Source organism: Acinonyx jubatus, chromosome C1, assembly GCF_027475565.1.
Source record: "Acinonyx jubatus isolate Ajub_Pintada_27869175 chromosome C1, VMU_Ajub_asm_v1.0, whole genome shotgun sequence".
NCBI classification, from domain to species: Eukaryota; Metazoa; Chordata; class Mammalia; order Carnivora; family Felidae; genus Acinonyx; species Acinonyx jubatus.
The window spans coordinates 94,586,875-94,612,089 of NC_069381.1; the positions used below are offsets into that span (position 1 = coordinate 94,586,875).

Below are 25,215 nucleotides of genomic sequence, written 5' to 3' on the forward strand. Positions count from 1 at the left end.
AGGGCTTGAACCCATGAACTGTGAGATCATGCCCTGAGCCGAAGTCGGTTGCTGAACCAATTGAGCCACCTAGGCGCCCCCATCTTCTCATTTGTTAAGGAAGGTATAAAGTTTAAGTTATTGATTTGAGATCTTTTTTATTAATGCAAGTGTTTACAGCTATAAATTTTTCTCTGAGCACTGCTTTCTCTGTGTCTCATAAGTTTTGGTATGTTGTGCTTTCATTTTCACTCATCACAAAGTATTTTCTGATTTTTTCCTTGTGATTTATTCTTTGACTCATTGGTTAAAACTTGTCTAACTTCCACATATTCCAATATTGTGGAATTTCCAGATTTCCTTGTTATTGATTTCTAATTTTATTAGAAAATATGGTTGCAGTGAATAGTTTATATAATTTCAATGTTTTGAAATTTATTGAGAATTGTTTATATCATAATATATGATGCATCTTGGAGAATGTTCCATGTACACTTGAGATGAACATGTATTCCACTGTTGTTGGGTAGAGTACTATACAGATGTCTGTTAGGTCTAATTAGTTTATAGTGTTCTTCAAGTCTTTCATTTCATTGTGTGTCTTTTGTCTAATTATTCTATCCATTATTGAAATTGCATGTTGAAGTTTCCAACTATTATTGTTGAACTGTCTATTACCTTCCTTCAATTCTGTCAGTTTTTGCTTCATATATTTTGGGGCTTTGTTATTAGATGCATGTAAGTTTAAAATTGTTGTGTATTCTTAATAAACTGAACCTCTTTTATCATTAGATAATGTAATTGTCTCATAAAAATTTTGTCTTGGGGCATCTCAGTTGGTTAATTGTCCGACTTTGGCTCAGGTCACTCATGGTTCATGAGTTCAAGCCCCACATCGGGTTCTCCGTGTAAGCACAGAGCCTGCTTTGGATCCTCTGGCCTCCTCCCTCTCTGCCCATCCCCTCCACTCTCAAAAATAACATTAAAAAATTTAAAAAAATATTTTTTGTCTTAAACTCTATTTTGTCTGATATTGGTTTAGCCATTGCAGCTCTCTTTTGGTTACTATTTGCATGAAAATCTTTTTCCATAATTTTACTTTCTACTTCTCTGTGTCTGTCTAAAATGAGTCTCTTATAGACAGCATATGATTTAACTATTTTTTAAATCCATTCTGCCAAAAAATGCCTTTAACTGGAGAGTTTCATCTATTTACATGTAAGTAGTTAATGGAAAGGAAGGACTTGTTTCTACTATTTTCCTATTTGTTTTCTATATGTCCTTTTTTGTCCTTATTTCCTGAAGTAATTGTGTTAGGTATTTTCTAGCATACCATTTTGATTTCCTTGTCACTTCTTTTACTATGTTTTTTAGTTACTTTCAGGTGATTAACAATTAACAATTATATTTAACTTCTTAATTTACAGCAACCTAGTTTCAATTAATACTAACCTAGTTTCTATAGTATACAAAATTTTGCTCCTTCCCCCCCACCTTATGCTGTTATTGTCACAAATTACATTTTTATATACTGTACGTCCATTAACATAAACTTATAATTATTTACATTGTTGTCTTTTAAGTCATATTAAAAAAAAAAGAATTGCAAACCCAAAATATATTAACTTTTATATTTGCCTATGAAATTATTTTTACTGGTGTTTTTTGTTGCTTTGTGTAGAGTCAAGACTGTCTAATGTCCTTTAAGTTCAGCCTGAAAAACTCCTTTTAGCATTTTGCATAATTATACGTCTACTAGCAATGAACTCTCAGTTTCTGTTCATCTGGGAATGTCTTAATTTCCCCTTCATTTTTGAAGGACAGGTTTGTTGGATATAGAGTCTGTAGTTAACAGTTTTCTTTCTTTCAGAATTTTGACTTTGTCATCCCACTGCCTTCTGGCTTCTATGGTTTCTGATGAGAAATCAGCTGTTAATCTTATTGAGGATCCCTCATACATGATGAGTCACTTCTTTTTTGCTTTCAGTAATCTCCCCTTGTCTATGGTCTCAATGTGAATGTCTCTGATTATATCTTACTTGGGGTTCACTGAGTTTCTTGGTCTTTGTTTCTAGATTTATTTCTACTTTTGTCCCTAGATTTCTTTCTAGATTTCGGGACCTTTATTGATATTCTCTAATGGTGAAACATTCTTCTCATGATTTCCTTTTGTTCTTTGTACATGGCTTTCTCTACCTCTTTGAGCATATTTAAAATATTTGATTTAAAGTTTTTATCTAGAAAGTCCAAAGTCTGGGCTTCCTCAAGGACAGTCTCCATTCCTTTCCTTTCTTTTCTTTGTATGGGATATATTTTGTTTCTTTCTATGTCTGGTAATTTTTCTGTTGAAAACTACAAATTTTGAATATCATAATTTAGCAACTCTAGAAATCAGATTTCCCCCTCCTTCCCGTGGCTTGCTGTTGTTGCCTGTTGCAGTTGTTTACTTGCTTAGTGACTTTTCTGAATTTTATGAAGTTTGTATTCTTTATCATATATGACCAGTGAAGCCTCTGCTCTGTTGCCTTATTTATCAGCCAGTGATGCGATAGAGACTGCCTTAAATACCTGGAACCAAAAACAAAACAAGAAAACCAAGTCTTTGCAGATTGGTTCTGTGTGTTGGGGCACACCTTCAACATTCAGTCAGGCATATAATTCTGCCTTAGCCTTTACTTTCTGTTTGTGCAGAACCTGAAATTTAGACAGAGCTTAGGGCCTTCTTAAGTCTTTTCTGAGCATATGCCCAACCTTAGGTATATGTGGGACTTTTGAGATTCCCAGGAATATGTGAGAGCTTTTGAAAGCCTTTACTTCCTAAAGTATCTAATTCCCCAACCTTTCCTCACAAGCTTTCTGATTTGTCTATTGTTTGCCCCAGCTGTTATCCCTTGCCCCCAGGGCAGCAGGGACTAATGCATTTGCCTTTAAACGTTTTCAACAAATGCCCCCCAGTGTAGCTGTGTCAATGCTGGGAGAGTTCAGAATTAACCCAAATAAAGACAAGCCTTTTAAGTTGGTCCTTCAGGGAACACCAGACAGGTCAAAATAAACAACCACAATGTTTTAAGAATAAAATCCATTCCACTTCCTCTGGTAGTTGGAACCTATACCCAAAATGAAGACTTTTTGTCTTCAAGGCTGCCCCACTGAGCTACGGAGTGGGGGATGGGGTCAGTGTAAGTTAAAACACCACAATGCTCTCTTATAGAAATTCGGCTGTTTTTTTTAATTGATTATGCATTCTCCAGGATGTTATAAACTTTTGATTAGTTTCTAGGGTTTCAATAAAGCTGATTCACTGCTTTTGGAGTTCCCCACACTGTGATTTTGCTCCACCTTGGAAAGGTCTTCTTAACAAGGATAATATATCTTGTTGCAGGATACAGGGGACAATGTTAAATTCACGTTATTCAGGAAGCATTTCTTGATTAACCCTGACTATGGCAGTATTTTTATTCCTGGCATTTATTCAGTATCAGATTAACACTTACTGATCTGCCCCACTTAAATATTATGATTTTACATTTTGCCTTTTCAAAATGTAGAGTTGATACAAAGAGCTATAAAAAATAAATGTTCTTAACATGAAAAAAAGTTAGAGCTACATATCATTTATTTTGAATCCTCTTCTCATGCCTCCAATCCCATTAGCAACTAAAGTTCTCAGGACTGAATGAATGCTTTAAATGAATGACTTAAATGAAAAACAAAATTAATACAGGTGGCATAAGTATTTTAGTACTCTTTAACTATCAAGTATTATAACCAATTAGTTCAGCATTCTCCATTTAAAAAGTATTTCTAGGATAATTTCTATTCAAAAGCATAGATAAGCTTGTAATTTAGGAAGCAAAGTACAGATGTGAACACTGCAAAATTTCTCTCTAGTATGCAAAATAAAGGGACTGGTAATGACTCCAAGTGTTTTAGGAACAGACAAAAGATAACATAAAATCATTTGCCTGGGTTTCCTTCAAAACAAACTTACTTTCCATATATTTCAAACTTACTCATTGTTTAATTCTAAAGCTTGATAGGCTGCTTTGATTCGAGCTGGAGGATTTCTTTCCCTCCATGCCTTCTGCATAACTGTAGGAAAAATATTTCAAAAAGTAGATGAGATAGTAAACATAAATAATCTTACTCAAAACATATGAAGAATGAGCTATGAAAGTAAACAAAACTTTAAATAACATGTTCTTAAACATAAGAAACAAAAAATTGGGGTGTTAGTTCACATTAATCTTATGAGAAATTCGCATTAAATTTGGAAGCTTCACATACAATAAAAATATATTCTTTCTCTGATTGAAGTAACAACATATAAAGTGTTTAATCCATTTGATTGCATCATTATTATACATGAACATTTATATTTCTAAATGCATATTGAGTCTGAGTGACATCAAATTATAATCAATATGAAATATTCTACTTTTTAAATCACTTTGCAAAGAGTCTATGGAACTGTTAAAATATACAAAACACTTAAAAAAAGGCTTTGTCTAACCAATGATTCAATGCAGGAACAATGTTTGAATTTGCATTTTGTATAAAAAGGTGGAAAAAGTAATTAATTTAGAATATTGTCCTTTGTGGAAAATGTCAGTCTCTACCAAGATTCAACAAAGCCTAAATGAAGATCTTTCTAGAATAACAATATTAGTTTTGCTACCAATTACTGTACCAAAATGAAAATTTCATAGTAATAAATACCAAATAAGATTTCATGCCAAAAAAATAAGTTTCTTAAAAATTAAATAAACAAATAAACAAAGTATATTCATGAAACTATCTGGCCTATTTTAAGTTTGATAAGAAAAATAGAGAATCTATGAATGTTGCTTTTGGAACAAAACCTACAACTGTCCAGAAAGAATAATGTGGAAAATGTTTGAGTTTTCCTTTGGAAACAAAATATTAGTCTTGGCTTAGAAAAGAAGACAATATATTCTACTTGTGTAACAAAAATACATTTCTCATATCAAATATGTCACTATCTGGCTGACAGCTAATGTTTCCTGAACTTGACAAATTGATGCAAGTCAGCACCCATCTGATAATAACCAGGTAAAGAAAAGCATTTTGTTGGGGGGCCTGGGTGGCTCAGTCGGTTGAGTGACCGACTTCATCTCAGGTCATGATTTCATGGTCCGTGAGTTCAAGACCCATGTCGGACTCTGTGCTGTCAGTTCAGAGCCTGGAGCCTGGAGCCTGGAGCCTGCATCGGATTCTGTGTCTCCCTCTCTCTCTGCCCCTCCCCCACTCATGCTCTGTCTCTCTCTGTCTCAGCAATAAACATTAAGAAAAAAAAAATTAAAAAAAAAAGAGAATAGCATTTTGTTGAAACATTAAAATATTACATAAAAATAAAGACAAATATTAGACTTGCCAGTTTTAATGATGGGGCTTTTTTCTTTAAGTTACATGATATTTACAAGTCAAATTTTGATGCTGAATCTTTATTAACAATTTAAATGGTTATTTGATATTCTAGTATACTGGAATTATTTAAGCAATTCTTTTGATTATGAAGTTACACCCAATTTTTTTTGTTAATTATAGAAATGTTATAATAACCATCTTTCAACATCTACTTTTGCATACCTGACCAAATATTTCCTTTCTAGAAGTGGAATGGTTGGTTAAATGGTTGGATATACACTCCGAAACTCTTCTCAATAAGATTGTATTAAATTACATTCTTTCAGGCAGTGGATGAGAGAGAGAGAGAGAGAGAGAGAGAGAGAGAGAGAGAGAAAGAGAGAGAGACAGTTTCCCTGCTTAGCAACACTGAGTAGTAACAATTTTGCTAATTTAATATGTGGAAACTATCTCATCTTCATTTGCATTTCTTTGCGGGGGAAGGGGCAGAGAGACAGGGGGCCAGCAGATCTTAAGTGGGCTCTGGGGCCGACAGCAGGAAGCACAACCCGGGGCTCAAACTCATGAACTGTGAGATCAGGACCTGAGCTGAAGTTGCTTACCCGAATGAGCCACCCAGGTGCCCCCGCATTTCTTTTATTTCTAGTAAGGTCATATGATCCACCTTTAAGCATTTGTTCTTATTCTTATTATGTTTTCAACTGCTCTATCCAGCCTTTCAAGATTAATCCTCACAACCAATGCAGTTCCAAGCTAAAAGGGAAAGGGGAAATAAAGCATAAGAAGAAAAATGTGTATTTCTTTCTTTAAAAAAGGCTTACGAGTAATTTAAAGGAAAATATTGATTTAGTATTCAACTGTCCTCTTTAAGAGATCTTGACATGCTCAAAAAAATAACACAAGCAATTAGCAATTCAATCAATTTAATCTATTTTTTTAAGTTAAATAACATTCCAGTATACTATCAAGCAGAAAAGAGAAGAGCCAATCTCAAGATCAGGAGTCATAAATGTAGATGCCTACAAAGACCAGGCAGAAAAAAAATATGTAAACTAAAAGGTCTAACTGATTATTGCCAAGTGGACATGCAGGTCCAGTTTTGCCATATTTTCCAACTTGTAACAAGTGTACACCTGGGTTTTAATATCAAATCTCCTGATTGTTAAGTGTTGAAAATACCATGAAAACAAATTATTCAAAAAACACTGCTAGCCAGGGGCACCTGACTGGCTCAGTCAGTGCAGCATGCAACTCATGATCTCAGGGTTGTGAGTTTAAGCCTATACTGGGTGTAGAGATCACTTAAAAATAAAATCTTTTAAAAAACCAAAACAGTGCTGACTGGCCCTGAGAATATATTTGTTTTCTGCCTTAAGTAAACAAGTCAATGGGAAGAGAACAGAATCTACTAACTTAGTAACTGATGACAATAGTCAAGAGAAATTTGTCACATCACATATGTACATGTTTTTTTAATGTAAAACTACATATATAAATCATTACCTTTATGTGAGTGTCTGAAAAGATCAGTATGGATCAATTCACAGATAAAAGTCTGTCCTTAAGCTCAGCATTTAGCTGGGAGTATGCATACCTCTAGAAGTACATGAAGCTTTGCAAGGACCAAAATAGGATGCATGGTTTTAAGAGAATCAATTTATAAAGTCTCAACTTTATATGACTCTTTTCTAGAACTGATCTACTTGAAGAATGTTTCTCTGAGTGGTCTGTACATCATGCTGGTTTTCCTTTCCTACCCAACATCTGCTTCCCCACTCCCCAAAAGATATATTTATTCTCTTCTCCTTTACAAAAGAAAGGCTTTTTTCACCCATCCTGAATTTTTCTAAGGTGCATTCTCTAGAGTATAAACATCTGCAAGTGCCAAAAAGGACAATTCAAAGCTTGGGTTTAGGGGCAGCCATTTTTTGTCAGGGGATTCCTTCTACTTAACAATGAAGTTAGGCATTAGAAATAAGTGTACCCCTGGGGCACCTGGGTGGCCCAGTCAGTTAAGCATCCCACTTCAGCTCAGGTCGTGATCTCACCGTTCGTGAGCTTGAGCCCTGCATCAGGCTCTGTGCTGACAGTGCAGGGCCTGGAGCCTGCCTCAGATTCTGTGTCTCCCTCTCTCTCTGCCCCTCCCCTGCTCACACTCAGTCCCTCTCCCCCTCAAAAATAAATAAACATTAAAACAATTAAAAAAAAAAAAAAAGAACTAAGTGTAGTCTCGCCCCTGGATGCTCTGAATTCAAGTATATTGTAGTGGGGAGAGAGTGAAAACAATTTTTATCAATTCCATTTATCAGCACTGCACTCCCCTTACTATCAAAGAATGCGCTGCTCCTAAGGGGAGGTCTCCTCACAGCAAGCAAAGGGGGCACTAGTAAAGGATACTAAAGGCACTGGAATCTTATTTTGGCCAAGTGATAGGCTCTAGGCAAAGCTCCAAGACTTATCTATCTTTCTATCTTAGAATCTAAATTCAGAAGAGAGATGGCTGTCATAGGGATGCATGTTAGCATGTTTATTTGACTTGAAAAATGAAGTCAGACTTCTCTGTCAGAAAGTCAGTCTGGTTTGGTTGACAGAATTGATAATGAGAACTCACCCAGCCAATTAGGTTATATGGAGGACATTTTCCAAAGTTAAAAAAGCCAAATATGTAGCTCTAAGGATTTGACAAAAAATATAATTAAAGTACCTGATATCATTTAGAACTTATGATCAAAGGAAATTTAAATTTTAAGAAACTTATGCAAATAATTTTTATGGTGGAAAAGCATGTGTGATAAATAAAAGATTCTCAAGTATATAATAATTATAATAAAATTATATTAGAGGTGTAAAATGGATGAGTTCAAGAAGAAAACGGACTTTATAAAATTTTCTACTGCTAAAGAGTATTAATTCATGTCTTTTTCAATGGATAATGGTGGGTATCAAGTCATTAGATTACTTGAGATATATCCAAATATAGGGTAATCTAGTTTTATTTTTAACTGTCTGTAACATGTCAAAAATTATATTCTTTACAATTATTTAATCTTATGATATCAAGTTAAAAATGTGTGAAAGGATACATAGTTTCTCAAAATTCCTTTAGGAGGTATGTGAGCAAAACTGTCCTCAGAGCACAGCTTTAGTGGATAGCCATGGTTGCTATTTGCAAAGCCCACCAATGTCTATAATCCTGCTTGTGAGAAGGAGGTGAAGCCTTCATTTCTTGAAGTCTTTAAAGTTAACATAAAATACTAGTTTCCATTTCTGTTATTCCCCCAATATGACACTTTTGCCATTAATGTAAACACTAAGCATATAAACATAAAGCAATTTCTTTTTCTTCTATTTGCAATTAAACCACTTTATGTAACTACTCCAAAGATGCTTGGCTTTCCTGCTATTATCTACCCTTAGTATATTTAACCCAGCAGATATAGATCACAAAGAACTCACTTTAATGCTGGAAAACTGGTTATTTTTCAGACCCTTGTTGTTGTTGATTTTCATCTGCCTATCACTGTGGTGAATAGAAGCAGCAGTAGTATAGTGGTTAAAAGTCAGACTTGCATTTGAAACCCAACTTTATCATTTATTAGTTAGGTTACTTAGAGCATGTTACTTGATTCCCTTTGCCTCCATTCCTTTATTTCCGAGGCTGATAAAAGTACCTAACTCATAAAATGATTGGGAAGATTAAGTCAGAACATTTATACAAATTGCTTAGAACAGTGCTTGGTGCATAATAAGTGCTATACGAGTGTTAGCTATTACTAGTGAAATTGCTTAAGACGTCTGTGACACCAAGGTCATTCATTCATATTTTCATCAAAGAATAAATATTAATATTTACAGTATGCCAGGCAATGTGCTAGACGATAAGGATTCAAAGATAATGAGAATATAGTCCCTGCTTTCCAAAGTTTCATACCCTATTAGGGAAGATAAACATTGAAGCAACATGACAAAATTAACAAGTAAATGGTTGTGGTTGAATAAATTAACTAGAATTGTTTCAGTGAGGCATGGACTATAGAACTACAGAGAATAAAGTGTTTAACTTTGGAGTTGACAGAGAAGGGTTCTTCTAGAATGTGACTTTTAACTGAATCTTGAAGGATAAAAGCAGGAAGCATAAAAGTAGGAGGATAGATAAGAAGGGAGAGAGCATTTGAAGTAAAAGAATAGTTGTGATAAAGGTCCCTGTCTTTAACCATGCATTTAAGAATCTCAATACTGTCTTCTATAGAGAAGACTGAGACACCTAAATATAGACATTTCTATGATCTTCCACTACTTTATATGCACCCCTAACTAATGACTAGGGTAAAATATACTCCATTCTAATCCACATGCCATGCCCCAGTGTTTGCACTTTGTCTTACTCTTCCTTTATGTATATAATTTCATGTGTTAATTTCCCATGAGCAGTTGCTGTATTTGATCTGAAACGTTTTTTAGGTAACAAAAGAAGCGATTTCATATTTTTATAAAATATTTTAAATTCTTTATAAGAAGGGTAGGTAGTGTAACAAGTTAATGTACACTCATAATTCGTTTCAATTTAATCTGGGTCTCTTATCAATGATGCAAACAACCCCAAGCCAAATAAATTTGTATATTCTAATAAGTAACTCTAAAGAGCTTTTAAAACAATTTTCATTACCACTGTTTACCCCATGAACAGATATGACACATACCTGTGTCTGAAGGACGTAAAAAGTCCGTGTCACAGGTGAAAAAGGTCTGATGGTCCTGAGCTGACAAATTCATGTCATAGTAGGTAAGTGGCTCTTTACCAGTCACCCAAGTGTATCTTTACCAAAATACAAGAAAATATGTAAATTGAACATGAGAGAGCCTCTATCTGCTACAACAAACACTATTTAAAATGCAAAAATATATTGCTACAAATTCTATTTCAGAATGTTTTAAAAGTTTATTATAATCAGAAAAATAAGAGAAAACTTATACAAACTACTGAGAATATGATAATAAAACATAAAAAACCAAGAGGGAGCAATCAAAAAGAATGAAATTTTGCCATCTGCAATTACGTGGATAGAACTAGAGGGTATTATGCTAAGTGAAATTAGTCAGTCAGAGAAAGACAAATATCATATGACTTCACTCATACGAGGACTTTAAGATACAGAACAGATGAACACAAGAGAAGGGAAGCAAAAATAATATAAAAACAGGGAGGGGGACAAAACATAAGAGACTCTTAAATATGAAGAACAAACAGAGGGTTACTGGAGGGGTTGTGGGAGAGGGGATGGGCTAAGTGGGTAAGGGCATTAAGGGGTCTACTCCTGAAATCATTGTTGCACTATATGCTAATTTGGATGTCGATTAAAAACAAAACAAACAAAAAAAACCGGAAAAGGCTAGACTATTAGTGCTTCTAAATTAGATTTGAAGGGATAAAACAATTTGACTTATGATACATACCTTACTAAATATACTTAAATTTTCAGTGAATTAGAATTATTAAAAGTAAAACTACAAAGAAACTGGAAGAAAACATAGGTGGATTTTTACGAGATTATCAGAACAGCAAAGGACTTGAAAAGGATAAAATAAATAGAAAATTTTTCCAGATTTTACTAAATTAGAAATTTAAACTTTCCTATCCCCCTGAAACCCACAATAATTAATAGCAAGTTGCCAAACTGGCTAATAAATATATTTTTAAGGGTCCAATCTCATTAGTAATGAATAGTGAATTAAATTTACAAATTTTTATTTTTCACCTGTTAAAATAAATTGTAAAATACACATTGTCAAGGATGAGATGGAACATGGACTCACACATATTCTGCTGGTATAAATATAAATTATCATATACATTTCTCTTTCCAAAAATGAATTAGGTAATATCTATTAAGAGTCTTAAAAATATTCATATCTAGCTAGGAAATGGGTATATGGAATTCTATCATACCATTCTTTACTTTTTTGATTTTTGAAAATCTCCATAATTAAAAAAAGAAAATACTAAAGAAGAGACAGGAAGACAACCTGTTCACACCCTTTGATTTGGGAACCCCAGTACTACAAATCAACTCTAAGGAAGTAATCATAGGTGTTTAATTATCATAGGTTAAATATTTATATATACAGATAACCTTCTAATGTAAATGTTGATAGTGAAACATAATCTGTGACCCAGATAGGGAGCAGTAGGTAAGGTATGGTACCTCCATGTAACAGAATAGAATAAAATCATGTTTTTGAAGAAATTCCTGTATAAAAAGGTTCTGTGAGAAATTCATGTGTTAGAAAAAAAGGATGTAAAATTATATACACATTGTGATGTTCAAGTTTTGTTTCTATACATGCATATAGAAGAGAGACTGAATGGAAATACTAATTGCATTTATCATTTAGTGATAGGAAAAGGTGATTTTTACTTTCTTTTTTATGCATCTCTTTATTTTCCAATTTTCTACAGTGAATATGCATACATTTTAAAATGTAAAAAAAAAGCAGTTTAAAAGTACATTATAAGTGTTACTTATGTGTAGATGATCAAAGATTTTAAGTAATTTAATAGTATAAATTACATTGCTATTTAAAGTTTTTAGCTATTTTTTGAGAAATTATCATAAAGGAAAAAGTAGATCCTTGTTCACTTAGCAAAGTTGTTTTTGTTTGTTTGTTTGTTTGTTTGTTTTTCAGAGAGTGCACGTGCCCAAGCAAGGAAATGGCAAAGGGAGAGAGAAAAAGAATCTCAAGCAGGCTCTGCAACCAGCACAAAGTCCAATGTAGGGCTCGATCTCACCACCATGAGATCATGACCTGAGCTGAAATCAAGAGTCAGACACTTTAACTGACTGAGTCACCCAGGCACCCCAGCAAAGTTTTGCTACTTATTGTAAAATCATAAAAAAATATTTATTAATGATCTACGTTATTCCCAATATGATTTAAAGCAGTTAAAATATAATGTACAATATTAATAGCCCTAATTAGAAGCACATAAAAAAGACTCAGAAAAAGCAAAAATTGGGCCATACAGTGGAGCCTGGAATGAAGCTAATTGAAATACATACCAGACTTTTGTACATTTGCTAACGGTTGGCTACAATAGGACTTTAAGCTTTCTAAATCCACACAATGATCATCAATACAGTTTAGACTTTAAGAGAAACTAATCATTCAAAAAGAAGCACAATGGGGCACCTGGGTGGCTCAGTCAGTTAAGCATCCAACTCTTGATTTTGGATCAGGTCATGATCTCACAGTTTGTAGAATCAAGCCCCACATTGGGCTCTACACTGATGGTGCAGAGCCTGTTTGGGATTCTCTATCTGCCCCTCCTCTGCTCATGCTCTCTTCCTCTCAAAATAAATAAATACACTTTAAAAAAAAAAAAAAGCAGCAGCATGGAGTGCTTGGGTGGCTCAGTCAGTTGAGCACCTGACTCTTGATTTTGGCTCAGGTTATAGTCTCATGGTTCGTGGGTTCAAGCCCTGCATCATGCTCTGCGCTGACAGTATGGAGCCTGCTTGGGATTCTCTGTCTCCCTCTCTCTCCGCCCTTCCCCTGCTCGTGCTCTCTCTCTCAAATAAATAAACAAACAAACACTAAAAAAAAAAAAAAAAAGGGAAGCATAAGTGTTCCTGATACTAAGATAAGAAATTTCTTGGGGTGCCTGCTGGCTCAGTTGGACGAGCATGCAATTCTTGATCTCAGGGTCACGAGTTCGAGCCCCATGTTAGGTGTAAAAATTACTTAAATTAATAAAAAAAATCTTTAGGGGCACCTGGGTGGCTCAGTCGGTTAAGTGTCTAACTCTTGATTTCGGTTCAGGTCATGATCTCATGGTTGGTGAGATCCAGCCTTGTGTTGGGCTCTGTGCTGACAGTGCAGAGCCTGCTTGGGAGTCTGAGTCTCTCTCTCTCTCTCTCTCTCTCTCTCTCTCTGCCCCTCCCCTGCTCACATTCTCTCTCAAAATAAATAACTAAAAAAATGTAAATACAGTGAAGATGCTGCCAACTAAACCTTGGGCTCATCATTTTACCTTTTTATGTATCAATGTCTCCAACTAGAAGAGCTGTGATATATTTATAAAACAAATGTTTCCATAATACTTTTTAGTCTAAAACTAATGCCATAATTCTACTGAAAGCAAAATGTAATACCTCCTATATTCTGCTCCTCTGAAAAGATTTAGAGGGTTCCTCCATAATTTGCATTCTAAAAAACAAAGGGAAAGAAAAGGGAAGTTAGGTTAATCAAATGCAGTTAAATATTACTTTCACCAACATTAATTGTATAGTCACTGTATGCTATGCACAGTGCTAGCCAGTTAGCACAAAGATGAACACGGCCTGGATCACCCCTGCTGTCATGCAGTATACATGACATAGTTCATAGTTCATAGTTCATTCATGACATTAGTTCATAATTCAATTATGGCATTTACCATATTACAATGTGATTATCCATTTGGTTTTCAGTTTTTTTCATTTTAAAATATGAACTCTGGGGCGCCTGGTTGGCTCAGTCGGTTAAGCGTCTGACTTCGGCTCAGGTCATGATCTCACAGTCCATGAGTTCAAGCCCCACGTCAGGCTCTGTGCTGACAGCTCAGAGCCTGGAGCCTGCTTTAGAGTCTGTGTCTCATTCTCTCTCTGCCCCTCCCCTGCTCATACTCTGTCTCTCTCTGTCTCAAAAATAAATAAAAACATTTTAAAAAAATAAAGAAAAAAAATAAAATATGAACTCTTACAACTTTATTCATTTGTGTATTCTTGGAGCCTAGTGCAACATTTGGAACTAACTTGTTTAAATGAATTGAATGTCACATGAGAGTCCAGTCATGTAAACTACCATCTAAACTGTATGGTAAGTGCTATAGTAGAGATATGTTTTGTTCTAAGAGAAGAAAAAAAGAAAGTAATTAAATTTTTCTAATAAATTAAAAAAGGCTTTAGAAAGGAGGTGACATTTGAACTGACACTGAATCATGGTAAAAGATGAGTAGAAGGCTGCTGGATGAAGAACGTTCTAAGAAGAGGAAATATCATAAAACCACACAGGCTAGAGTGCAAGGTAGGGAGTGTCTTCACTCTCCATATGTAAAGATATACTCAATCCTACAACAGGGAGTAAGACTATATATTATTGTTCTAATTATTTACATACTAGACTTAGCTTCTTGAGGACAGATCTATGTCATATTCATCTCAATATATCTCATTCTTAGGAGTTCTGTAATTATTTTATGAAAGAGGAAAAAAGGGGTCAACACCCACCCACCCACTATATGAATTTTACTGATACCAAATTAAAGGAACAATAATCCAAAAAATATTATTTCTATCTGGCCCTCAAATTTTTACTTTCATAATTGTATATCATTAATGATATTTACTTTGTATTACTGGTTACATATAAAAGAACAGCCTACAATTAAAGTATGACAATGGGGTATCCATATGTGAATAACTGAGATTTTGATGTCTTTTTTTTTAACGTTTATTTATTTTTGACACAGAGAGAGACAGAACATGAATGGGGGAGGGTCAGAGAGAGAGGGAGACACAGAATTGTCTCTGTCAGCACAGAGCGCAACGCAGGGCTCGAACTCACGGACCATGAGATCATGACCTGAGCCGAAGTCGGACGCTTAACCGACAGAGCCACCCAGGCGCCCCTGATGTCTTTATAAATATATTAAGAAGAAAAAGTATTTTTCTAACTTTGCTATGTTGGCAGAGATGGCTAATTGTTCTTTCCTTTATGTAATAAAATCTCCTAAGTATTAGTTGAGCATATGTACACCGAGAAAACGTTTAACAATTTCTCACTTGCCTTATATAGCTACTTGTGGCCAGCCATTTGGCAAAGGTCTGACCAGTAGGAAGTAAGTTGAAATAGTATGTAACACTCTGAAGAGTATCCTTGGCTGCTGTGGGGTTGAATAGGGGGAAAAGGTGGCCTACTGGCCTAGTCTCCTTTCTGCTGATTGGAATGTGGATATGATGGTAAAAACCAGAGCAACAGTCTTGGACCACAAGGAAAAACTTCATTTGGAGATGGCAGGCTAACAAGATGGGAGACTGAGTATCTGATCATTGCTCTCCGTATCAGCCACAGATGACCTATATTTTCATGAAAGATAAATTTCTCTCTGTTGTGAGTTTTCTGTCTCCCATAGACAAACACAATCTTAACCATACGGTTCTGAAAACATATTAAATAGTTACCTGACAAATTCTGTCTGCTGGTTTCACTTTCTCTGTTGCTAGAAGGAGAACCTGGCTCTGAAATGCTGCTCTCCGTTCCTCCCATCAGAGGTCGCAAATGGCTCACAGATACTTGCTCAATAAAAGACGTGCCATGCTTATGGAAGTACCACCATTCAAACATCTATAACAAACAAAAAATCCTTAAAGTAGAACTGATCACCAGAAATATGAGCTCAAATTAAAACATCTTTCAAGATGTTCCTATTTAATTCAGCACACTAAATGCACTCTCCCTCCAAAAAATAAGCCAAACACAAGATTCTCCAATAATATATGTCAGGTAAAAGTACAACTTCGTCATGAAATTTAGACAAGCTTAGGCAAAACTGTAAGAAATATATCTATAAATGAAACATTAAAAAATAAGAAACAAGGGTGCTGGCTCAGTTGCCAGAGCATGTGACTCTTGGTCTCCAGGTCATGAGTTTAAGACCATGTTGGCTACAGACATTACTTAACACACACACACACACACACACACACACACACAAGCAAGAAGCATTTAATCTGTAAGTAATCTAATTCTGATATGTCACATTGTCATTTTATTCTATCTGTAGCATAAGGAAAAGAAAAACAATTTTGAAACAATTAGCATGGTGGATTAAGCATTGGACTAAGGTTAGAGAGACCACATTGGACTCCCAGTCAACCTGTGTGCTTTGGGCAAGTCACTTAACCTCTAGCCCCTCAGAACCTCAATATCCTATCTATTAAATATGGTTAACAAGAATTTTAAGTGCCTTTTGAACAATGAAGTACTACTCAGTATTTGGCAGTATAATTAATGTAGGTTGAGGTTGATTCTCCTGTTGAACCATTTAAAAATCAGGATATTCACTTCTTTCTGTTTTCATGGTTTATCACTGTTATAAAAAGAGTAATCAAGGGGTGCCTGGGTGGCTCAGTCAGTTAAGCGTCTGACTCTTGGTCTTGGCTCAGGTCATAATCTCACGGTTTGTGAGTTCGAGCCCGCATTGGGCTCCGTTGCTGACAGCGTGGAGCCTGCTTAGGATTCTCTGTCTCCCTCTCTCTCTGCTCCTCCTCCACTGTGCTGTCTCTGTCTCTCTCAAAATAAATAAATAAACTTAAAAAAAAAAAGAGTAATCAAAAGAAGTTCTCTGTGGGGAGGGGTGCCTGGCTGACTCAGTCAGTAGAGCATGTGGTTCCTCATCTCAGGGTTGTGAGTTCAAGCCCCACGTTGGGCTAGAGATTACTTAAAAAAAAAAAAAGCTCTCTGTGCTGAATTAACAGAATGTTTCATATTTGGACACTCTAGCATTCTCAACTACCTTTGCCTGGTTCTTCTGGGTTTCAGCTTAAATGACAGGTCCTCAGGGAACTTTCCCTGATTCCACAGAACAGAAAGCAGTATTATATGCACTCTTACTGGGTTTTGTGTTTTACTTTAAGAGTAATCTTTACACTTGTAAGAATTTGTTAAACAACCGGCTTCATTGCTATTCTTCAAGTTCCCAAGCACATGACCTCCTACCCCCTCAGGTGGAAGTAACACAAACAGCATAGCTAGCTTCCTCATTTCAGTGGGTAAGAGAAATTATAAACCTAATAATCTTTGCTGATAAAAACTCATCAATAGGGGCGCCTGGGTGGCTCAGTCGGTTGAGCAGCCGACTTAGGCTCAGGTCATGATCTCACGGTCTGTGAGTTCAAGCCCCGCGTCGGGCTCTGTGCTGACAGCTCGGAGCCTGGGGCCTGTTTCGGATTCTGTGTCTCCCTCTCTCTGACCCTCCCCCGTTCATGCTCTGTCTCTCTCTGTCTCAAAAATAAATAAACGTTAAAAAAATTAAAAAAAAAACCTCATCAATATTATAAGGGTAATGACAAAGTTTAACCTTGAAAATGTTACTTGAATTTCCTATTTTTTTTAAAGTATATTGTTATAACCACTCTATTTTACTATTAGTTACTGTTGTTAATCTCTTACTGCACCTAATTCATTTATTTAAAATTTTTTATTTGAGCATTGTTGATATACAATGTTATATTAGTTTCAGGTATACAACTTAGTGATTCGACTTCTCTATACTATGCTATGCTCACAAGTGTACATCTGTCACCATACAATGCTATTATGATATGAATTTCTTAATTTTTGTATATTTAAAACTCTTAAAAATAACAAATTTTAAGAACTACTATATATATAATATACATGTTATGTGTTTCATGCTTATATGATATATATGTACGTTTCCCCCCTCTTATACATGAGGAAATTAAGACTTAGAGAATTTATGTGACTTGTCCAAAGTTATTAGCTAGTAAGTGGCAGAGCCGAGACTTAAAACTACATCTTCTAGTTCCAAGACTAATGCTTTTCCCACTCATCAGTTATTTAAAGACCGTTCATTTCCTTTATTTAGACTTTTATATGCTACTGACTAAATATGTTAAAACATGCTTAACAATGAGTCAGCTTTATAATCAGTAAATTTTAACTACTTTACCTATATTAACACATAGTTTTCATCCTTAAATTCCTCAGTAATTTTTTTAAGTCAAGATACAAAAATCCCTTTCTTGGCCAGCATTTCACTTAAACAAAATGGCCAAGTTATCAGTTCCTATTAAAACAAAACAGAAAACACTCCAATACACATGCCATTATTTCTACTATAATAGAAGAGCACCATCTAGAGATGAGAAAAAAGCATAGAAAAATTCATTGGTTATGCATGCCATACTTCCTAAGATTTTAATCTGTAGCAGTGTTTTTCCAAAGTTTATTCTAGGAAACACTAGTTCCCAGGGATGTTTAATAGAGATTATACACACAGATTTTAATTTCTTAATTGAAAATTATAGCTCAGTCAAATAAAACAAGGGAAAGCTGAATTAAAATTAAATAGGTTTCTTTATCATGACACTTTTCTGAATAATAATGGTCAAAATTCATTAAGTGCTTACTGTGAGCTAGATACCATGTTATTGCAAGCTTTTACACACTTTATCTTATTTAGTCTTCATGATCCTATGAAGTTGATATTATCATTCCCAGTTATTAGATGAGGAAATTAAAGCTTAGAAAAGTTAATTAACTTGCTCAAAGTCACACAACTAAAGAGATCGTTATGAAAACTAATATAATATTGTATGTCAGCTGTTTACTCCAATTAAAATCTCCTGGGGCTCCTGGGTGGCTAGGTTGGTTAAGTGTCCAACTCTTGATCTGAGCTCAGGTCATGATCTCAGGGTTTGTGAGATTGAGCCTGCCATCCAGCTCCATGCTGAGTGTGGAACCTACTTAGGATTCTCTCTCTCTCTCTCTCTCTCTCTCTCTCTCTCTCTCTCTCTCTGCCCCTCCCCCCCTCAAAAAAAAAATCTCCTCTCACAGTTAAAAAATAAAAAAAGTAATGGTTAGCTTGGCTCCAATACTCTGCCCTTAAATACTCCAGAGAAGATAATTGACAACCTATAGGCTGAATTCAAGACACACATTTTTAGTCTGCCCAACATTGCCAAGATTAAAGTATTGGGAGATATACTTGTTGCATCCAGATGCTTTTGAAATCATATGAAAAATTGGAAGATCTCTTAATGGTGGTCTGCAAACCTATATGGCAGCAACTAGCTTTATCCCCTTTAGAAGGGGCATGCATTGTCCAAATTACCAAGTCCTAAAATAAATAAGGAATTTAATTTTTACACTCTGCCCATTTCATTCATTTTTGTTACTAAACTGAGCCCTGCAAGGATTTAGTTGGCAACCCACCTCTAACCACTGCCCCTTACAGTATACAATACTGTTTCATATGCAAATGAATACTATGAATACTGCCAATCTCTAAAAGTGGAGAGGAAGATGCAGTGTTTTATCAAATGCTGAACACATGTTGAAAATCCTGATCTATAAGTATTTACAATTATTGTAACCATATAGAGATTTGATCTTTAGATAAATACCAAAACATGAAGGAAATGGAAACTACTTACAAATATTAGTCCTGATATCAAAGAAGATGTTCCTGTAAGTGCCACATAGAATTTGGGCGTCAATGAATTTAAAAATACTGTCACTGCCAAAAGGAAAACAAAATACCAAAGTTTAAAAAAATGTAAATTCAAATATTCAAGTTACAAATAGGCAGGTGTCTTTATGAGTGGAGGAATATAAATAGTATTAATATCTAGTATCAGATTCATCTGAGAAAGTTGTAGTTTTTAAAAAGCTACTTTAAATTCCCATTCTATGGTAACTTAAAAATCATTCTATTGGGTGCCTAGGTGGCTCAGTTCATTAAGCAGAACTATTGATTTCGGTTCAGATCCCAATCCTACAGTTCAGTTTGTGAGATAAAGCCCAGAGTCTGCAGTACAGAGCCTGCTTGGGATTCTCTCTCTCTCTCTCTCTCTCTCTCTCTCCCTGCCCTTCCCCTACTTGTGTGCGTGCACACACGCGCGCACACACACACACACACACTCTCTCTCTCTCTCTTTCAAAATAAATAAACATTAAAAAAATGCCTTAGAACATGTAAGGGTAGCGTAAAAAAATTTTTTTTACATTTATTTATTTTTGAGAGGCAGAGACAGAAAGAGAGCACGCACAAGTGGGGATGGGGCAGAGAGAGAGGGAGACACAGAACCCGAAGCAGGCTCCAGGCTCTGAGCTGCCAGTACAGAGCTCAACATGGGGCTCGAACCCAAAACCCTGAGATCATGACCTGAGCTGAAGTCGGATGCTTAACCAACTGAGCCACCCAGGCACCTCTGTAAGGGGAGCATTTTAAACTGATGATTTGTTAAATAAGCAAATCAAAATGAGATAATTTAGTTTACTTTTGAGAATAAAATTAAGAACTTATAAATCATAACTTCGACAAGAAGTTTTACAAATCTTTAAGGATTAACTAAACACTCTGTTACAAATGAGGTTTAAAACCACTCCCTAATTATTTTGGTGAGATACAAAGCAGTGTTTCAAATTAGAGGGAAGGAAACAGCATGTAGATGTGTTTGGTATGTCAGCTAGAGAGGCAAAATAAACCAAAAAGAATAACAGCAAACTGAGAGCTCCTTGCACCTGACTCACTGAAAGCCTGGACCAGACTCTTCACTTCAAATAACTGTCTCATAAATACTTTGGGTTTCAGAAATAAATAAAAATCTATCATAGTTAACTACTCTCACCTACGTGGTGTACCTCGTTAATATGTAGAAAAATAATTTTTCTACGTTGATGAAGTCAAATTCAATTAGCTCTTTCATAAAGTCTAGGAAGGCCAATTTTTTTGTTTTAGTGTGTTAGTTATATCTGACTGAACTTACATAAAACCTAAGTTCGGAAAAGTCCAAAATATTTCAGAACATTATCTCACAGTATTTCATGTCATCTGGTGAAATAGAAAAGGGGACATTTGCCTTGCTACAGAAAATAAACCACAAGTGCTGCTAGTCACAGTCATCACACAACAGAAATACTTTCATCTTGCTCACAGTTTGAGTGAAAATATTGTAATGACATGGTAAGAGGGCCTGGCTCCCATCCACTTTGTCCTGGCTACAGGTAAAGGACAGTATTTGCAGAATCCACGGGGATCATCACTTCTTCCATGTCTGTATCTTCAGCTCAGACTACATAGCAAGCTCTCTACAAATGTTTAAAGCAAGAACTAAGAACCCACTACTGTTTGTGGCTCCCTTTCCCTTTACTTCCTGGACTATTCTATTACTCAAGCCTAAAGCAAAGAACAGACAAAAATACCACGAAAAGTATTTCTTGACAGAACTATCTTAAAACATGATAATGGTCGGCTAAGATCTTGGCATTTTCCCCCTTTTAGGCCTTTGAATAGAGAGCGCTCATCTTTGTTGTCTAGGTGTGGGAACGCTCAGCTAATCGGCGAGACTCAAAGGAATGGTTTTCAAGGGATCCTACCAATGGTGGGGTGTATATAAATTCTGCAGCCAATCTGGAGACGCTCTCATGTGTTTCACTACCTGAAGCTTACAGCTTGTCAGGTGGCTTTTCATCGGTAAACGAAGACAGAAGAGAAAGGGCGGGTCTTAAGAGCTCAAGGGAGGAGCCCGTATCTGCAGCTCAGGTTTGACAATCAGCTGGGGAGTTGCGGCCCAAGAGAAAAAGAACCCACTAGGTCGCGCACCACCGTCTCAATCTCCGAAGCCCTCCAGTGACTGCAGAGAATCTCTGCCCTTTGCCCCTTGTCCCCGGCCCCTCTCCTGGTTCCCCCGCCCATCCCCAGGGAGGTCTGGGCCTCTCACCCGCTGCCAAATTCTCACACAGCCTCAGCGGGACCCTCAGAACGTAAAGCAGTCCCAGTCCCGCCACGAACCACAGCGAGGCCCCAGTCCCAGCCAGCCCAGCCCGCAGCCGCTCCCTCCAGCCCAGGGACAGGCTTTGGCCGGGAGCAGGTGCGGGAGGAGATGCCGCAGCAGTCGCTGCTTCACCTAAGCCGTCACCGTCCGCCATCTTGCTGCACCCGCAGGCTCTGGGAGCTGGGAGGGGAGAAGGGCAGGAAACCGGGAGGCGGGAATCCTGGGATAGTGGCGGACCTGAAGTTGGCCTCTGTGAAGGCTGTCTCAGGGAACGCGGACCAAGAAAATTTGGAAGGTGGAGGAGCATCCCAGGGCTGCCTCTTCCTTCGAAGGGCGGGAAGGGGTGGTTAGCGGCACCTTTTCTGGAGGAACTGGACTGAAATGTGACCTCGGAGTGAAATGTTTTTGCTTCCATACGAGTGAGGGTCACCTTTCACCCTATTCTTGGGTTTGGAAAAGCTACTGACCGTTCCAGGGCCCGAGCAGCACTTAGCCCTTTGGACTCGGCTGCCACGGAGATCACTGGTACTGGGAAAACCTACAGTAGCAATTGCTATTTGGTCGGATGGAGCTTGGGCGTCAGGAATAGTCGAATCACGCTCCCATCGTCTCATAGATGAACGGGGAAATGAATGTAACTCCGTGAGAAAGTTATTAGACTTAAAATCATTTAAAGCAAAGCCTTAAGGCACCCGGAGACTTCTGGAGTACCCGCGCTCGGAGCCACCACCCTCGCCCGTAACTGACATGGCGCCCTCTCGGTCGGCGTTTCCGGGCGGGTCCTTCCGACGGCCCCCGCGGTGATCCCATCATTCGGCTTCCTTCCCGGCTTGCCTCGCGCCCGGGCCGGGCTGGGCCAGAGCAGCCCAAGATGGCCGACTTCGAGGATCGGGTGTCGGATGAGGAGAAGGTAAGGGGTCCGCCTCTCTCTCTTGCCTCCTCCCGCGACAGGGAACAGGGGCCAGACCTGGTTGTGGTGGGAACCCCGGCAGTGTCCCCAGGAAAAAGAAGCTTCTTGGCCCGTGCTGGCATACGCTCTGCAGTTGGGACGCTTTGCTCTTGAGGGGCTTTCCTCTGCCTCACGGTGGCCCCAGTTCCCCATTCCTTAACTCTCTTTTTCTCCTGCGGGGCCTGAGGCACAGCCCAGTGACCTTCCTGCAGGAGACGAGATTTTGCCTTATTGAATCATGACTGTGGACTCTTTTCTGTAATTAAGAGAGGGGGCGATGGTGATGTCTGGACGTGTCAGGAAGCAGTTATTTTACCGCCTTTAGCTGTCGGGGCTCTCCCCATCCCCCCATTTTTAGATATGATTGAGGCTAGTTTAGGGCGGGTCACTTCCTGGTCAGAGTGGCCTCTTAACTTCCCTTTTGCTCCTCCTTCCTCAGGAAGTGATTTTGCTGTCACGACTCTTCGACAGGGAGAGGTCCCCATGTGTTGTCCGTCCCTCCACTCTTTTCTCGCTTACGATCGGCTGAACTAATTCTCAGTAATAAGTGTGTAAGCCTCAGGACATTTGCTTCAGAATTTAAACACCACTCTTCTCTTAGACAGTCCCTTGATTGATCGTGTGCATGTATGTAAGCCCGCGATGACTCCATCCCTTGCGCCTTACATCCTATTAACGGTAATTTTTGAAAAATAGTTTTCTGTTTCTTAACAAATCGAGAATAGCCAGAGGATTTTTTTTTTTAACTCTGTAAAGGTTTAATATAGCACATAAACTTCATGTTAACACATTCAAGTTTGGACAAAGCATCGTGCCTTCTTCGATGCTCCACTGTGTGGTCTTTGATTATAGTTAAATTTATCAGCGTGTTAAGTGCTTATTTACTTCTTAAAAAGTATTTGAAACATAAGAGCATATTCTGCGTTAGGTAGAATAACTTTTTGTTGACAACTGCACACATTTCTTAACACTTTTCAGGCTTTTCAGTAAATACTTGATTTTAGGGTCTGTAGAAATTAGAATGATTTCACTAGGTGACTTGTTATAGGACAAGAATTATGTCTTTTGTTTCCCCCATTGGCTGTTACAAAATGTGCACTCTTGCATGCTCTGTAAATATATCTGGGCTCTTTATTTTTTTAATAAGAGAGATGGGGATGACAGAGAGGTGACTGTTTATAATCCAGGAGTACTCTGTACAGAATAATTTGATATTATACCTACGTATAGCATGTCATTTTGAAATACTGGAGAATGTGGTAAACGTTCACAAGCCATTGAACAATACTTTAGCATTAAATTTTCTCGTTCTTGAAAATTCTCGTGTAAAACTTAGAGAAGAAAAGAGCATCTTACATGTGAATTAACGCTGAAGAGAAGTCCATGATAAAATGTCTTGGCTAAGGTAAATAGTTATGATTCGGATGAAATTATAGTAAAAATCGGGACTAACGAAACATTGTTAGCCCAACTGATGGCCCACTTATTTTAAGGAAAAATATTGTTACAGCAAAATTTCACTAAAAACTTAAATAACAGTAAACTTCAAAGTTTATGGTGTCCAAACAACACTACATTTACCAGTATTGTGGGTTTTTGTCTTTGAGGCTAAGTTAGAATGCCCTTTTAATTAAACTTGGGAAAATATACATGTATTTTAAAGTGCAAATCAAGATGTCTTTGGATATTGACAATGTTTAATAACATCAGTAGTCTTAATTTTGTAACAGTAAATTTGTGAAGTGTCCTCTTATCTCCCAGCATTTCTTTTGTTGCCTAATATTAATTAATAATGAAACAGCAAGCAAATCAAAATTAGTACTGTAAATCTGCCCAAAAATGCTGATGAATTTCATATTTCATCAACAGTTTTTAGATTAGCCACATTTCTTTATTATTGTGAACAACTAAGAATAGCTGATACTAAGAAGTCTCATATAATCCATATGATTTGAGATTACTGAAATTTTGTTAGGTTCTTATTCCCAGACAGAACTTGATCTGTATTTCTCTGTTGTGAATCTCTAAGTAAAAAGAAAGGGCCTTGATATCTAAGATTACCTCAGTTTTCCTTTAGCTTCATACCTACACCGAGCCCTTTTCCTCCAGGCTTCTAATTCCTTTTAACTGAATTCAGGAATTGGAAGTATTTTTCCAACAAGACTTGTTGCTATGAATATCTTAGCATTCATAAACAGTAGTAACCCTTAAGTGAGATCTTGTCCTATAAAATTTTCACAACCAAGGCACTATTACAAATTTTTAAAATCAAGATATTTTCAGCCATAATTTGTATAGATTCTTCCTTGAAGGAACTCTAAAGTTTCCATTTTTTCC

At 36.9% G+C, this 25,215-nt stretch overlaps 2 protein-coding genes across 9 annotated transcripts in view; one reads left to right on the forward strand and one right to left on the reverse strand.

The window, feature by feature from the left end:
- The window catches only part of ST7L (suppression of tumorigenicity 7 like), a 103,673-nt gene extending 81,062 nt beyond the window's left edge, over positions 1–22,611 (reverse strand). For 3 of the 7 annotated variants that reach the window (XM_053214616.1, XM_053214614.1, XM_015066141.3), the window contains exons 1-6: positions 21,876–22,107; positions 19,587–19,669; positions 15,588–15,750; positions 13,518–13,572; positions 10,068–10,183; positions 3,993–4,071 (exon numbers count right to left, since the gene is read on the reverse strand). In XM_053214616.1, coding sequence (XP_053070591.1) covers positions 3,993–4,071; positions 10,068–10,183; positions 13,518–13,572; positions 15,588–15,750; positions 19,587–19,669; positions 21,876–22,083 — 704 coding nt within the window. In that variant the 5' untranslated portion in view covers positions 22,084–22,107. Of the gene's footprint in view, positions 1–3,992; positions 4,072–10,067; positions 10,184–13,517; positions 13,573–15,587; positions 15,751–19,586; positions 19,670–21,875; positions 22,108–22,166; positions 22,345–22,396 lie in introns of those variants that run through there. The other 4 variants (XM_053214619.1, XM_053214618.1, XM_053214615.1 and 1 more) reach the window with 4 other exon arrangements.
- A 156-nt stretch (positions 22,612–22,767) lies between these two features.
- Positions 22,768–25,215, forward strand: part of CAPZA1 (capping actin protein of muscle Z-line subunit alpha 1) — a 49,444-nt gene continuing 46,996 nt past the window's right edge. The window contains exon 1 of one of the 2 annotated variants that reach the window (XM_015066139.3): positions 22,768–22,839. In XM_015066139.3, the coding sequence (XP_014921625.2) occupies positions 22,801–22,839 (39 nt within the window). In that variant the 5' untranslated portion in view covers positions 22,768–22,800. Of the gene's footprint in view, positions 22,840–22,885; positions 23,557–25,215 lie in introns of those variants that run through there. The other variant, XM_027058342.2, reaches the window with a different exon arrangement.